The sequence below is a fragment of the Tursiops truncatus genome, chromosome 15 (assembly GCF_011762595.2).
Source record: "Tursiops truncatus isolate mTurTru1 chromosome 15, mTurTru1.mat.Y, whole genome shotgun sequence".
NCBI classification, from domain to species: domain Eukaryota; kingdom Metazoa; phylum Chordata; class Mammalia; order Artiodactyla; family Delphinidae; genus Tursiops; species Tursiops truncatus.
The window spans coordinates 6402932-6417034 of record NC_047048.1 but is presented as its reverse complement, the minus strand read 5'-3'; the positions used below and the strand labels follow the sequence as shown (position 1 = coordinate 6417034).

The 14103-nt window shown below is 45.6% G+C and overlaps 1 protein-coding gene across 2 annotated transcripts; it reads left to right on the top strand.

Annotated features, from left to right (window-relative positions):
- Positions 1–5612: 5612 nt before the first annotated feature.
- GJC3 (gap junction protein gamma 3) lies at positions 5613–11319 on the top strand. 2 transcript variants are annotated; one of them, XM_019930642.3, is made up of 2 exons: positions 5613–5737; positions 9924–11319. In XM_019930642.3, the coding sequence occupies exon 2, from the start codon at positions 9925–9927 to the stop codon at positions 10747–10749; it is 825 nt and encodes a 274-aa protein (XP_019786201.2). In that variant the 5' UTR covers positions 5613–5737; position 9924; the 3' UTR covers positions 10750–11319. The 2 variants fall into 2 exon arrangements, with proteins under 2 accessions (XP_019786201.2, XP_073648025.1); XM_073791924.1 differs by lacking the exon at positions 5613–5737 and adding an exon at positions 8787–8973.
- The last annotated feature ends 2784 nt before the right edge of the window (positions 11320–14103 follow it).

The window sequence follows — 14103 nt, the reverse complement described above, 5'->3', positions numbered from 1 at the left end:
CCAACCTTAACCTCCTGCCCTGATACCCACACTGACCCAGGCACTGTGGACATTTATAAATGGAGCCATTGAGGAATCAGGAGAAATCCAGGCAACTTTGAAAAATGTGCCTATTCTCCGAGTCCTCTGTATCTCCCCACTTCCCACCCCTATTACAGACAAGTAGTCAAGGACTTTGGTCACTGCGGCCGGACTGTCTGCATCGCCCCGAATGGCGGGCTCACAGTTCTCTGTTTCCAAGGAGGTGATCACATGCCGTCAGCAAAGAGGTGCTGTAGGCACCTGACTCAGTGGCTCCTCCTTGAAAGGGGGAAAGAGTTGGACCCTAGATTCACCCTTGGTTCCCATCCTGCCTCTTCTACTTACTGCCTGAGTGGCCTTCACAAGTGATTCAACCTTTCTGAAACTTGTTTCGTTGCTAGTCACCTAACTCTGTTATTAGCTGTATAAATGCTTAGGATTTGATGAACTGACCCCTTTACAATACCGGAATGACCTCTTTATCCCTGGTAATATTTTTGCTATGAAACCTAATTTGATATTAATATAGTCCCTCAAGCTTTCTTTTTTTAAAAATTTATTTTACTTTATTTGTTTATTTTTGGCTGTGTTGGGTCTTTGTTGCTGTGCGCGGGCTTTCTCTAGTTGTGGTGAGCGGGGGCTACTCTTCGTTGCGGTGCACGGGCTTCTTATTGTGGTGGCTTCTCTTGTTGTGGAGCACGGACTCTAGGTGCGTGAGCTTCAGTAGTTGTGGCACATGGTCTCAGTAGTTGTGGCTCATGGGCTCTAGAGAGCAGGATCAGTAGTTGTGGCGCACGGGTTTAGTTGCTCTGCCGCATGTGGGATCTTCCTGGACCAGAGCTCAAACCTGTGTTCCCTGCATTGGCAGGCAGATTCTCAACCACTGTGCCACCAGGGAAGCCCTCAAGCTTTCTTTTGATTAGTGTTAGCTAAGTATATTTTTCCATCCTTTTACTTTTAAACTATGTGTGAATTTGTATTTAAGGTGAGTTATTGGCGGGACTGCCTGCCACCTTCTTATAAAGAACCCTGTGATTTCATTGGGCACACCCAGACAATCCATGGAAATGTCCGCCTCTTGAGATCCTTAACTTTTTTTTTTTTTCCTGCCACACCTAGTGGCATGCAGGATCTTATTTCCCCAATCAGGGATTGAACCCATGCCCCCTGCAGTGGAAGCGCAGAGTCCTAACCACTGGACGGCCAAGGAAGTCCCACGATATCCTTAACCACATTCGCAAAGTCCCTTTTTCATGTAAGGCAACATTCACAGGTTCTGGGGATTGGGATGTGCATATCTTGGGGGGCATTACCCAGTCTACTCTAGGCAAGAAAAGGAGGCACAAATGGCCCCCAAACATATAAAAAGTAGATCAACATCATTAATGTTCAGAAAAATGCAACTTAAAATCAAAAGGTCATGATCACAGAAAACTGTTAGGCATTGCCTTATAGGATTGGGTATATTCTATCTAACATTAGTCTACATTCTGGTAATTCCTCAAAGATGAAAACTCTAAGGAAAATCTTGCATGGGTGCAGATATAGAAATGTATGAGAAATGTGCATAACAATATTGATGAAATAACAAAACTGAGAAACAACCCAAATATCGTCAATATTAGAACATATAAATCACTGTGGTTTATTTAAACAATGAAGAACTACACAGCAGGGAAAATTAATGGACTTCAACTGCATATATGAGCATTACTTACATTCATACTCATGTTAACATGTATGAGTCTAAAAATATATAATACAGAGGCAAAAAGGAAATCACAGAACTGTATAATTCTGCCACATATATAAAAAGTAAAAACAGGCAACATTAAAAACAGATTTTAAACAAAGTAGATATGTGTTAAAAGTATAAAAAGATAAAGGTATGATAAATATATATTTTAGGAAGATGGATACCCTGGAGGGTTGGGAGAAGGAGATTTTTTTAAAGGGGCAAACACATCATTAAAAACTCTACAAATAACAAATGCTGGAGAGGGTGTGGAGAAAAGGGAACCCTCCTGCACTGTTGGTGGGACTGTAAATTGGTGCAGCCACTATGGAAACAGTATGGAGGTTTCTCAAGAAACTAAAAATAGAACTACCATATGACCTATCAATTCCACTCCTGGGTATATAGTAAAAGAAAAAATGAAAACACTAATTAGAAAAGATACATGCACCCCAATGTTCATAGCAGTATTATTTACAATAGCCAAGATATGGAAGCAACCTAAGTGTCCATTAACAGATGAATGGACAAAGAAAATGTGATACACACACACACACACACACACACACACACACACACACACTATGGAATACTACTCAGCCATAAAAAAGAATAAGATTTTGCCATCTGTAACAACATGGATGGACCTGGAGGGTATTATTCTAAGTGAAATAACTCAGACAGAGAAAGCCAAATACTGTATGATATCACTTACATATGGAATCTAAAAAATACAACAAACTAGTGAATCTAACAAAAAAGAAACAGATTCACAGATATAGAGAAAAAACTAGTGGTTACCAGTGGGGAGAGGGAAGGGGCGGAGGGGCAAGAGAGGGGTAGGGGATTGAGAGGCACAAACTACTACATATAAAATAAATAATCTACAAGAATATATCTTACAACACAGGGAATATAGTCAATATTTTATAGTAACTATAAATGGAATATAACCTTTAAAAATTGTGAATCACTATGTTGTATAATACTGTACATCAACTATACCTCAATAAAAAAAAAAAGGAAAAAAAGAGAGCTTACCCCTAGACAGTTCCCTAGTAGAAGAAATACTAAAGGTTGTACCTCAAGAAGAAAATTTAGTGCACCTATGTTCATAGCCCATTATTCACAATAGCCAAAAGGTGGAAACACCCCAACTGTCCATCAATGGATGAATGGATAAGCAAAATGTGGCACATACATACACACAATGGAATATCATCTAACCTTAAAAAGGAATGAAGTTCTGGGCTTCCCTGGTGGCGCAGTGGTTGAGAATCTGCCTGCTAATGCAGGGGACACGGGTTCGAGCCCTGGTTTGGGAGGATCCCACATGTCGCGGAGCAACTAGGCCCGAGAGCCACAACTACTGAGCATGTGCGTCCGGAGCCTGTGCTCTGCAACAAGAGAGGCCGCGATAGTGAGAGGCCTGCGCACCGCGATGAAGAGTGGCCCCCGCTTGCCACAACTAGAGAAAGCCCTCGCACAGAAACGAAGACCCAACACAGCAAAACTAAATAAATTTTTTAAAAAAGGAATGAGGTTCTGATAGATGTTACAACATGAATGAACCTTGAAGAGATCACGCTAAGGAAAATAAGTCAGTCACAATGTTCTATGATTCCACTGATATGAGAGGTTTAAAGTAGTCAAATTCATAGAAACAGAAAATAGAATGATGGTTGCCACGGGCTGAGGGCAGGTAGAAATGGGTACAAAGTTTCAGTTTTGCAAGATGAAAGAGTTCTGGAAATCCACTGAACAACAACAATGTGAATATATTTAACAGTACTAAAATGAACACAAAAATGGTTAAGACCACGGTCACCAAGAAAAAAAAAAGAGAGAGAAAGAAGGAGAAAAAGATTTAATCCGGAGGAAGGCATAAAATTGAAGAAGCAACACTGAGCAAAGAAACTGGTAAACATGTTGGTAAATCTAAATAAGAATTGAATTAAATATTGTCTGCAATGCAGGGAATGCAGTAGAGGTGGACAAGTCTAGAAACAGCGACACTAGGGTGACATTTTGGTAATTCAGTCTTTTTTTTTTGTAAATTTCTTTCTTTATTTTTGGCTGCATTCAGTCTTCATTGCCGTGAGCGGGGGCTACTCTTCATTGCAGTGTGTGGGCTTCTCATTGCGGTGGCTTCTCCTGTTGTGGAGCACGGGCTCTAGAGCGCGGGCTCAGTTGTTGTAGCACATGGGCTTAGTTGCTCCTCGGCATGTGGGATCTTCCCAGACCAGGGTTTGAACCCATGTCCCCTGCATTGGCAGGCGGATTCTTAACCACTGCGCCACCAGGGAAGTCCCGGTAACTCAGTCTTGAACTAAGGCACCTTCTTAATTCATGGGACAGAAATCTGTACAACCAGTAGAATGATAAGATGTGTTCAATGAAGGAGAAGTTGTCAGTGATGACACCTAAGTTTTTGCTTGAAATCCAGGGTTGATGGCATAGCTAGTCATTAAGATGGAGAAAATGCCAGCAGAGGATTTTTATTTTCTTGAAGGTATGAAATTATAGTGGATTTACCGTCAAAAGGTCTTTAAAGGCTGGTAATTTGAAATACGATGAGGCTAGGAGTATAGCAGTGTTTAGGGGTTTGCTATCTGCAGCCAGATTGCTTTTTCAGATCCCATCTCCTTTACTCACTAGCTGGTCAACCTTTTACAAGTTACTTAACTTCTCCATTCTTCATTTCTCTCCTCTGTAAGAGGGCAGTAACAGTATTTACTTCATAAAGTTGTTATGAAGTGTGAATTAATAACCATTTAGCACTTAGAATATCCATCATTTATTAAGCAACTAAATAAATGTTGGTGTAACAAGGTATTGGAAATTTGGACGGGGATTTCAAGATGGAATATTTTAGAAAATACAACACATACGACATTCTAAAGTGATTTGTTAGTCTAAAATGCAATATTTCAAAGGAAAACCAAATAAGTTATGTCGCTCGAAGTCTACACCCACGTCTAAGTTGTATAAAATGGCAGAGCTGTTGGAAATTAGAGGGAGAGAGGATTAACTCTGGAGGGAAGCTGCCTTGGAAAGAGATGTGCTATTAGTTCTCCCCAAGGGAAGGCGGTGAGGGTGCTGCCTCCTGTATCTCATGCCTAGTGAGAGGGGCTCCAGTGTGTTGATTCCCGACTGATAAATCAAAAAGGCAGGAGATAGGATATCCAGCAGATGAATGGAAGGAGATGTGGCTGTGTTGGAAATGGCCTGTATGCCCAGAGTTTCTTGGCCCTAAGGATGCATCCATGTTTCCTGTGTACCAGATGTGAACAGGAAAGAGCCAGTGAGAGATTTCTACGTCTTGCTGAATAGTATCCCCTGGAGGAGTGAACAGGCTTCAAAGTTTGCCATTTGGCAAACTGTCAAAAAGATGAAATCACTTAAAAGATGAAGACTATTGAGGTGGATTTGAACTTCTCTACAACAATGTGAAATGCTAGAAAATGGTGGAATTATGCTCCAGATCTCCACAGGGCCAGTATCTGGAACTCAGGTGCTGCAATCTTCCCTGGGCCTGGTGGAGAGGGGCTGGGCTCCCTGAGCTGCAGAGAGCCCGTTTCTCCCAGCCAAGAAGAGAGGATGTCCAGAGATAAATGTATGGAATTCTATCTGTTGTTGCCTGCAAGTCCCTATATTGAAAACATGCTGAAGCCTTTGCCCCCCTTTCAGATGATCTGAAAATCCCCATTTCAGTTCACTTAGAAGACAGAGCCCTCACCCTCGACAACAGAGGGTTATTCTCCAGAGCCCATTCTTTAGCAGCTGGGCTGCCTGCCCCTCTGGCTGCAATTCTTTGACCCTGCGCTAAGGCTGCCAGGAAAGACAAGGGGCGGGGGAAGGAGTGGGTGGAGGCTTGGAGGCAGGGCCTGGGGGAGAGCTGGGACCTTGCGGGCTCCAGCCTGAGGGCTCTTACCTCTGCCTCTTTCCCCGGCTGTTGGTGCTTCTGCTTGAAGCTGCCAGGTGAGTGCCAGGGCAGAGCAAAGCTGGGCTGGCACAGGGCCTGGGGTAGTGGTGGTGGGAACCGCCTGGGGCTCTGGGCTGTGCATCTGCAACTCTAATGCCCATGCCCACTGCCTGGGGATTATTATTAAAATTCAGACTTGACTTGCTAAGCCTGGGATGTGGCCTGAGATTCTGCACCCCTGGTGATGACAGGGCTGCTGCACCATGGACCGCACTTTAGTAAAAGATCTAGAATGTTTTCTAGGCCAGGTGGGGTGAGCTGGAAGCAGGGAGCTGCTCTAGTGCTGGCCTCAGTGGACAACCTTCCTTCACGCCTTAACTCTCTGAGGTGGATTCTGCCACCCATAGTATCCTGAAAGTTTTCTCCCAAAGAACAAGAGATGCTTAGAAAAATTCTTAACAAAATTGCTATGGAATTTTTAAATATCTGTATACGTATTCGAAAATCCCCTCAAACTCTGGGTTTTCCTCCTTCTCCCAACTCTTGAGCGCATAGGAACTGCTTCTAAAATCTGGACAGAGCTCAGATCCTGCCAGCCCCCTCCAGAATAAATTGATTTGCAAACTCTTTCTTTTTCTTGGAGAAACAGTGGTCCCTTGAATTTTCTCAACAATGCTGATCCCTCAGCTCCCTAGGTCTCAACGTTTGGCCTGGGGTCTCTGCTGTGGGCAAAGCTGCAGACGTGTTTGTGGGAGGAGGATGCAGGTCTCAGAGAACGAGAGGGGTGGGCTGGGGACGGCTGGAACAGATGGGGAGACCACTGGGTCCCAGGAAAGCAGGGGAGGAGGGAGGACGGACGCTGTGTTTGAGCTTCGGTTTATAGGAAACTCCCTTTGGTCTGCAGCCTTGGGGAGATGGAGCAGGCTATTTATTGTCTGCACCCTCCAGGAGCCCCTGGAATGTGTGTTGAATGAGCATTGTTTTGGTTATAACGGCCGCGGGGCAAAGGGCAGGAAGGGTGCTCCAAACCAAGGGATCTCAAGCAAGCCCTCTTGTCCTGCTTTTTCTGTTCTCTCCCTTCCAAATCCCCGAAGCTCTGTGGTGAGCCCTGGAGACCTCAGTTCAGTTCTGAGAGCCTCTCAGAGGACATCTGGGTGTCTGGCTACAGGTCTGGGGTGGGCACGGGAAAGAAGAACCAGAGAGAGGGCTTCAGGAAGCTACTCAAACTCCCGACACTTGGAATATGCCAGGGCTGCTCTGTGTTAAATTCCAGGTCTGCTGGGGATGTGCTGGCAACATGTGTAGACAGTGCTGGGCCTGCACTTGGAAATGAGACGAGGCGGAGAGCTTGACTTGAGAATTTACCAAATTAACATTTAGTCTGGTGACTCGCCAGGAGGGCCAGGGCAGAAACCCCCAGAGCCCAGGGCTCTCCCCCAACCCCAAGTGCTGGGACCCTTTGAACTTATGAGGTGGGAGAGGCTGCAGGCATCCTCACAGGAGGATGTACAACCAGCCTGGAAATGGGCTGATTATCATGCCCTACAAAAGCCCTCTGAGATGCTCTGGTGCAGACATCTTGCTTTACAGAGCTGGCAACTGAAGCCAAGAGTGGAGGGGTGATGGACCAGTGCTACCCTAAAGCAGTGGTTCTCAACCAGGGGTGATTTTGACCCCAGGGGACACTTAGCAGTATCTGGAGACAGTTGTGGGTGGGAGGGGAGAAGTGTGCTACTGGCATCTAGCGGATAGAGGCCAGGAACGCTGCTAAACATCTTACAAAGCATGGGACAGCACCCCTGCTACCCCTAAACAAAAATTATCAGTCCCCAAGCATCAACAGTGCCAAGGTTGAGAAACCCAGGACCAGCCTTGAAACTTGCTGTGGAGCTCAGTTTTCACCAAACAAAACTGAAACATTTATGGAGAAAACACTTCTTTCCTAGTGTTTCACTTAATGAAAGCACTTCATTGAGTGCTTTCTCACCAATACGTAAGCTAGTGACTTTGTTTTACTGTTGTCTTGATTTCCAAATTAGAAACAGATTTTGTTCCTTATCTATTTATCTCTTTTTTTTTTTGTACCCGGGCCTCTCACTGCTGCGGCCTCTCCCGCTGCGGAGCACAGGCTCCGGACGCTCAGGCCCAGGGGCCACGGCCCACGAGCCCAGCTGCTCTGCAGCACGCGGGATCCTCCCGGACCAGGGCACGAACCCGCGTCCCCTGCATCGGCAGGCGGACCCTCAACCACTGCGCCACCAGGGAAGCCCTATCTTTTATTATTTTCAATTATTCATCTTCTTCCTTTGAATTCTGGGAGAATTATCCAATGTGCTTTCTAGCATCCTGATCTAATCTCCCCCAGAATCTCTTATTGCCTTCAAGCTGATGATCTCTCTTCTACTCTATTTATAGTGGGTGTACACATGTAAAGATCCACTGACTCTCATTTTTGAGGAGTCTTAGGGACGTGAAGGGATAAATCTTTATCTTCAATATGCCATCTTTAATCACGGGACCAATTCTGCATCTTTCTAGAGACTGGAAATAAGTTTCTTCTAAAAATTTTAACCCAATTTTATAGAAAAGAATTTTCAGCAGCCTGATATACTTCTAAGTTTTCACAGTCTATGAAGGAAGAAGAAAGACAGGGACTGAGGGGCAGGCAGAAGTTCAGGCTCTGATTCTTAGTGGCTCAAATATGGTTTCTCACAGTTGGTGGATGGTGACATAATTCTCTGGTCAACTGAGGCCCTTAGAACTGTTCCTTGGAAGCATCTCAATCCGTCTCTTTTGATTGCACAAAAGTGACCGTTCTGCCTAAGTTTTGGCATGTGGTCCATTCTTATCTATAGTTTATAACACTAATACTCATTTAAGATTGTTTTGTGCATCTCGCTGGGTATTATAATAGGGAAGCCGACGTGAGATAAATTAGGCCTGTCTCACTTGCTGCCATGTTAACTTAGAAATTCAGGTTATTATTATTAGACTTAACAGGAAGAAACCTAAGCAAGTTCAAGGTCAGAGCAGAAACAAGGATGGTCTGAATTACAGAAAAGATAATTAGGGGGTCAAATTCTTGAAGAAGCTGGAAGTTGTGCCCCAGGGACACAGAGTTGAAAGGGAGGGCAGCCTTGCACAAGTGGAAAGACACTTCTTTCTCTGAGATGCTACAGCAGGACGTGACTGTGAAGATACGAGAAGGAGGAGCTTCAGGGTTTCACACTAACGAGTCTATTTTCTCTGGAATAAGAGCTTTGCATGGTCTTCTGAGAGTGATGGGAACAAGGTATGTAAGAGTTTGGGCTGAAGGGGAAGGGTTAGGAAGAGAAGCTTGGCGTTGAGGAGGGCTGCTGGGGACAGAGAAGATGGCAAACTGAGCTTGTAGCATGACGGCATTTTGTCCAGAGAACAGAAGAATTTCTGAAGCCTGTCCTCGACCATGGTCACCTCTTACCACGAGGGAGATGTAAACCCAAGGAGCAATGACAAAGCAGAGTTGAATTTTGAATTTTGATCCAGTCACCTCTGGCTTTGGCCCAAACACCATTGTGTTTAACCAGTAGATCTGCTGGGTTTTCTTCAAAGTATTCTCCTTTCCTAAGCTGGTTAGGTCTGAAGAACATCAGACTAGAGCAAGCCTTGACATTCACTCTGTTCACTGGATCCCCACCGAGCCCCTTAACCTAACCTCACCTCAGTCTCACCACTGTGATGGGGGCCAGACTGACACACCTGTGAGCACCTGGGGGCCTGAAGCCAGAGAAGGCAATGCACACCCCTCCCAGGGGCAGCACTGATTTCGTTCAGGTGACACTGACAGTAGCACCAGACCTAGCAGCCATCACCTAGGGAAGCAATGGTCTTCAGAGGACTCGGGTCTCTGACTATTTAGCCTTTGGGAAGCAGGAGCGGGAGGGAGGGAAAGAGAGAGACAAAGACTGACCCTGGCCTCCCCACAGGCCGAGAGTTCCTCTCCCCTCCAGCAGTACAGGAGCGGGGACAGAAGAGAAAGCCACACCCACACTCACTCACTATTAATATTCTATACAGATGATTCCGTTAACTATAAAGGGGTGCCCTCAGGTCGTGGTATTCGATCAGCCAGGTCCTAGGAGAGGAGCGAGGAAGCCTGCCTTAGCCACCGTTGGATTGGGGGTGAAGAGCTGGCCTGGCACTACTCCCACCGGACAGTGAGCATTACACCTACACTCACCACTATCCTCTGCTCCCTAACAGGATGTGCGGCAGGTTCCTGAGGCGGCTGGTGGTGGAGGAGAGCCGGCACTCCACCCCCGTGGGGCGCCTCCTGCTTCCCGTGCTCCTGGGGTTCCGCCTCATGCTGCTGGCCGCCAGTGGGACGGGGGTCTACGGCGACGAGCAGAGCGAGTTCGTGTGTCACACGCAGCAGCTGGGCTGCAAGGCTGCCTGCTACGATGCCTTCCACCCTCTCTCCCCGCTGCGCTTCTGGGCCTTCCAGGTCACCCTGGTGGCTGTACCCAGTGCCCTCTACATGGGTTTCACTCTGTATCATGTGATCTGGCACTGGGAGGAATCTGAAAAGGTGAAGAAGGAAGAGGAGACCCTGATCTGCCAAGGGGAGAAAAGCAGAGATGCCTTGGGGCCTGGAAGCCCCAGGGTGCTCTGGGCCTATGTGGCACAGCTGGGGGTGCGACTGGCCCTTGAAGGGGCAGCTTTGGGGGGGCAGTACCATCTGTACGGGTTCAAGATGCCCAGCTCCTTTGCGTGTCGTCGAGAGCCTTGCCTTGGTAGTATAAGCTGTAATCTGTCTCGCCCCTCTGAGAAGACCATCTTCCTGAAGACCATGTTTGGGGTCACTGGGCTCTGTCTCTTGTTCACACTTTTGGAGCTTGTGCTCCTGGGCCTGGGGAGATGGTGGAAGATCTGGAAGCACAAATCTCCCTCTTCTAAGTACTTCCCAACTTCAGAGAGCACCCAAAGACACAAGGAACCGACTGATAACTTCCCAGTGGTGGAAACAAAAGAACGGTTTGCAGAAGCAGGTGAGAGGGGCACTGATGTCCCTCTTTCTACCTGTCCCTGATGTATGGGTCCTGATGATCCCCCACGGCAAGCCCCTCACCCTCCGGGAAGTACAACTCCCACAAGTTACAAAGTAGAAAACCAGGTTCTACGCAGATGTGTCCTAACCACTCATCCCACCCCATCGCCCAGCTGCATCCCCATCAACTGGATGGTTCCTTCCAATGAACCAGGACCCAAGTGCTCAGCTGATTGTACCTCCTGCCCTTCCATTTAGGTCTCTTCCCACTTAGGAAAAGGCTCAGCTTCTGCTTGATCCTCTACTTTGCAGAATTATGAAGACACCTGGCTCACCTCTGAAGGAAACCCTCTGACTGCATCTTTGTCCGAACATCCAGTGAGTGGGGTGTCTATCTCCATGGTAAATTAAAGGCTGTTGAAGCGTATCCAAGGGCCTTGGGGGGCCACGGTGTCTGAAGCTTTTCCTTGGAGATCTCCTGCTTGTGCCTCCTCACCAGAATTCCCTGGTGTCAGCATCACAATTTTCATGGGCTTGGTTCCAGAGTCAGCCAGCAGAGACCTCCATAAAACCGTGCCTCTCTGTCCTGCGCAATAAATATTGACCACTGTTGCTGGCATTCCTGTTGCTGAGGACAATCCTCTTTCCTGTCTCAATGAGTCTACTCCTCTTTCCTGCTGTCCACATCTCTGCTCCCCCCACCTTTAAAATCTTGTAACCTATAAATGCACCCGGCCCTGCAATATATGTCATATTCAGAAACTCTGGCTTTCCAAGCATATGTAACCCAGGGTCCTTTAATATATAGATTCAATGTATTCAAACACTCAGCCACACTCTTCTGGAAGATTCCTGTGAATTCAGAGGCTTACATACCCTGGACCACTGACAGATCTGATTTCTGCTCGGTCCTCATTCTCTGCCTTGTACGTTGCAGCTGCTCCATTGTTTCATATGGGGGGGAGGGGCCAAGTCGTTACTTTTTAAACTCATACTTCTCAGTATCACACAGAAAAGACAGCAGAGTTTTATTGCTGATTCAGGGCTAACAGTAAGGGACATTTACATCACAGTGTGATTCAGCAGATGATCTAATGCTGAATATCAGGTTTCTCTTTTCTTGTGTCTCTCAGTCATTTCTGTCCAAAAGCATCCCAGCCTCCCACCTTTTCTGCAGAAACACTTCCCTTCTCAGTTCTTCCTTGCCCTCAAATTCTCAACAAAGAGCAGTTTCCAGGTTTGGTTGTCTCCTCTGAATCTCAGATGATCCCCAAGTAAATTAGGAAGGCTCATTCCTAAGGAAAGATACTTGATTCCCCAAAGACACTTTGGCAACAACTAGCAAAGTAACAGTTTTCTTTCTGCTACAGTGTTTCATAAAGAATCCCGTATCTAGCATAGCCAGAGCCCAGCCAAGTGACCAAGGACAGAAAAAAAGCAAATGTCATTATTCTGAATTCCTCCTTGATGGTGTCCCTTTTAAAATAGCTTTATTTTTTAATTAATTTATTTTAAATAAATTTATTTATTTATAGCTGCGTTGGGTCTTTGTTGCTGTGCGCAGGCTTTCTTTAGTTGCTGCGATTGGGGTCTACTCTTTGCTGTGGTGCGCAGGCTTCTCATTGCGGTGGCTTCTCTTGTTGCGGAGCATGGGCTCTAGGCACGCGGGCTTCAGTAGTTGTGGTGCACGGGCTTAGTTGCTCCGTGGCATGTGAGATCTTCCCAGACCAGGGCTCGAACCCGTGTCCCCTGCATTGGCAGGCGGATTCTTAACCACTGCCCCACCAGGGAAGTCCCTAAAATAGCTTTTTTGACATATGGTTCACACACCCTATAATTCACCCATTAAAAGTATATAATTCAATGGCTTTTAAAAAATTTATTTATTTATGGCTGCGCTGGGTCTTTGTTGCTGTGCGTGGACTTTCTAGTTGTGGCGAGCAGGGGGTACTCTTCATTGTGTGCGGACTTCTCATTGCAGTGTCTCTTGTTGTGGAGCACGGGCTCTAGGCGCGCGGGCTTCAGTAGTTGTGGCTCGCGGGCTCTAGAGTGCAGGCTCTGTAGTTGTGGCACACGGGCTTAGTTGCTCCATGGCATGTGGGATCTTCCCGGGCCAGGGCTCGAACCCGTGTCCCCTCCACTGGCAGGCGGATTCTTAACCACTGCACCACCAGGGAAGCCCTCAATGGCTTTTAGTATAGTCAGAGTTGTGTATCCATTAACACAATTTTAGAAAATTTTCAGCAATTCAAAAAGAAACCCTATAGTGCTTAGCTGTTACCCGCAAATCCCCACGCCCCCAAACATAAGCAACCACTAATCTACTTTCTGTCTCTACAGATTTTCCTAGGCTGGGCTTTTCATACAAATGGAATCATACAGTATGTGGTCTTTTGTGACTGGCTTCTTTCACTTAGCATCATGTTATCAAGGTTCATCCACGTTGTAGCATGTATCAGCACCTCATTCCTTTTGTGATTATTTCATTGTATGGCTATACCACATTTTATTTACTCATTTTTCAGCTGGACATTTGGATTGTTTCCACTTTTGGGATATTCTGAGTAATGGTGCTACGAACATTCATGTACTAGTTTCTGTTTATGTTTTCAGTTCTCTTGGGTAAATAGCTAGGAGTGAAATTGCTGGGGCATATGGTAACACTTTAAATTTTTGAGGAACTGCCAACCTTTTTCCCACAGCAGCTGTACTATTTACTATTTCACATTCCCAGCAGCAATGTACAAATGGATTCCAATTTAATCTGCATCCTTGCCAGCACTTAGTATTTTGTTTTTATTTTTCTCTGTTTGTTTGATTTTTAAATTCTAGCCATCCTAGTGGGTGAAGTGATATTTCATTGTGGTTCTGATTTGCATTTCCCTAATGACTAATGATGTTGAGCATCTTTTCATGAGCTTATTGGCCATTTGTAGAGCTTCTCTGGGGAAATGTCTACTCAAATCTTTGTCCATTTTAAAATTGGGCTGTTTGTATTTTTATTGTTGAGTTCTTCATATATTCTGGATACTAGATCCTTATCAGACTTAAGGATCTGAAATTCCAAATATTTTCTCCCATTCAGTGGGTGGTCTTTCACTTTATTGAGTGTCCTTTGATGCACAAAAGGTTTTAATTTTGATGAAATCCAGTTTATCAATTTTTTCTTTTGTTGCTTATGATTTTGGTGTTATAGTTAAGAAACCATTGCCTAATCCATGACTATGAAGATTAGACCTATGTTTCCTTCTAAAAATTTTATAGTTTTAGCTTTACATTTAGGTCTTTGAATTAATTTTTGTATATGGTATGAGATAAGGGTCCAACTTCATTCTTTTGCATGGAGATATCCAGTTGTCCCAGCACCATTTGTTGAAAGGCCTATTTTCCCTACAT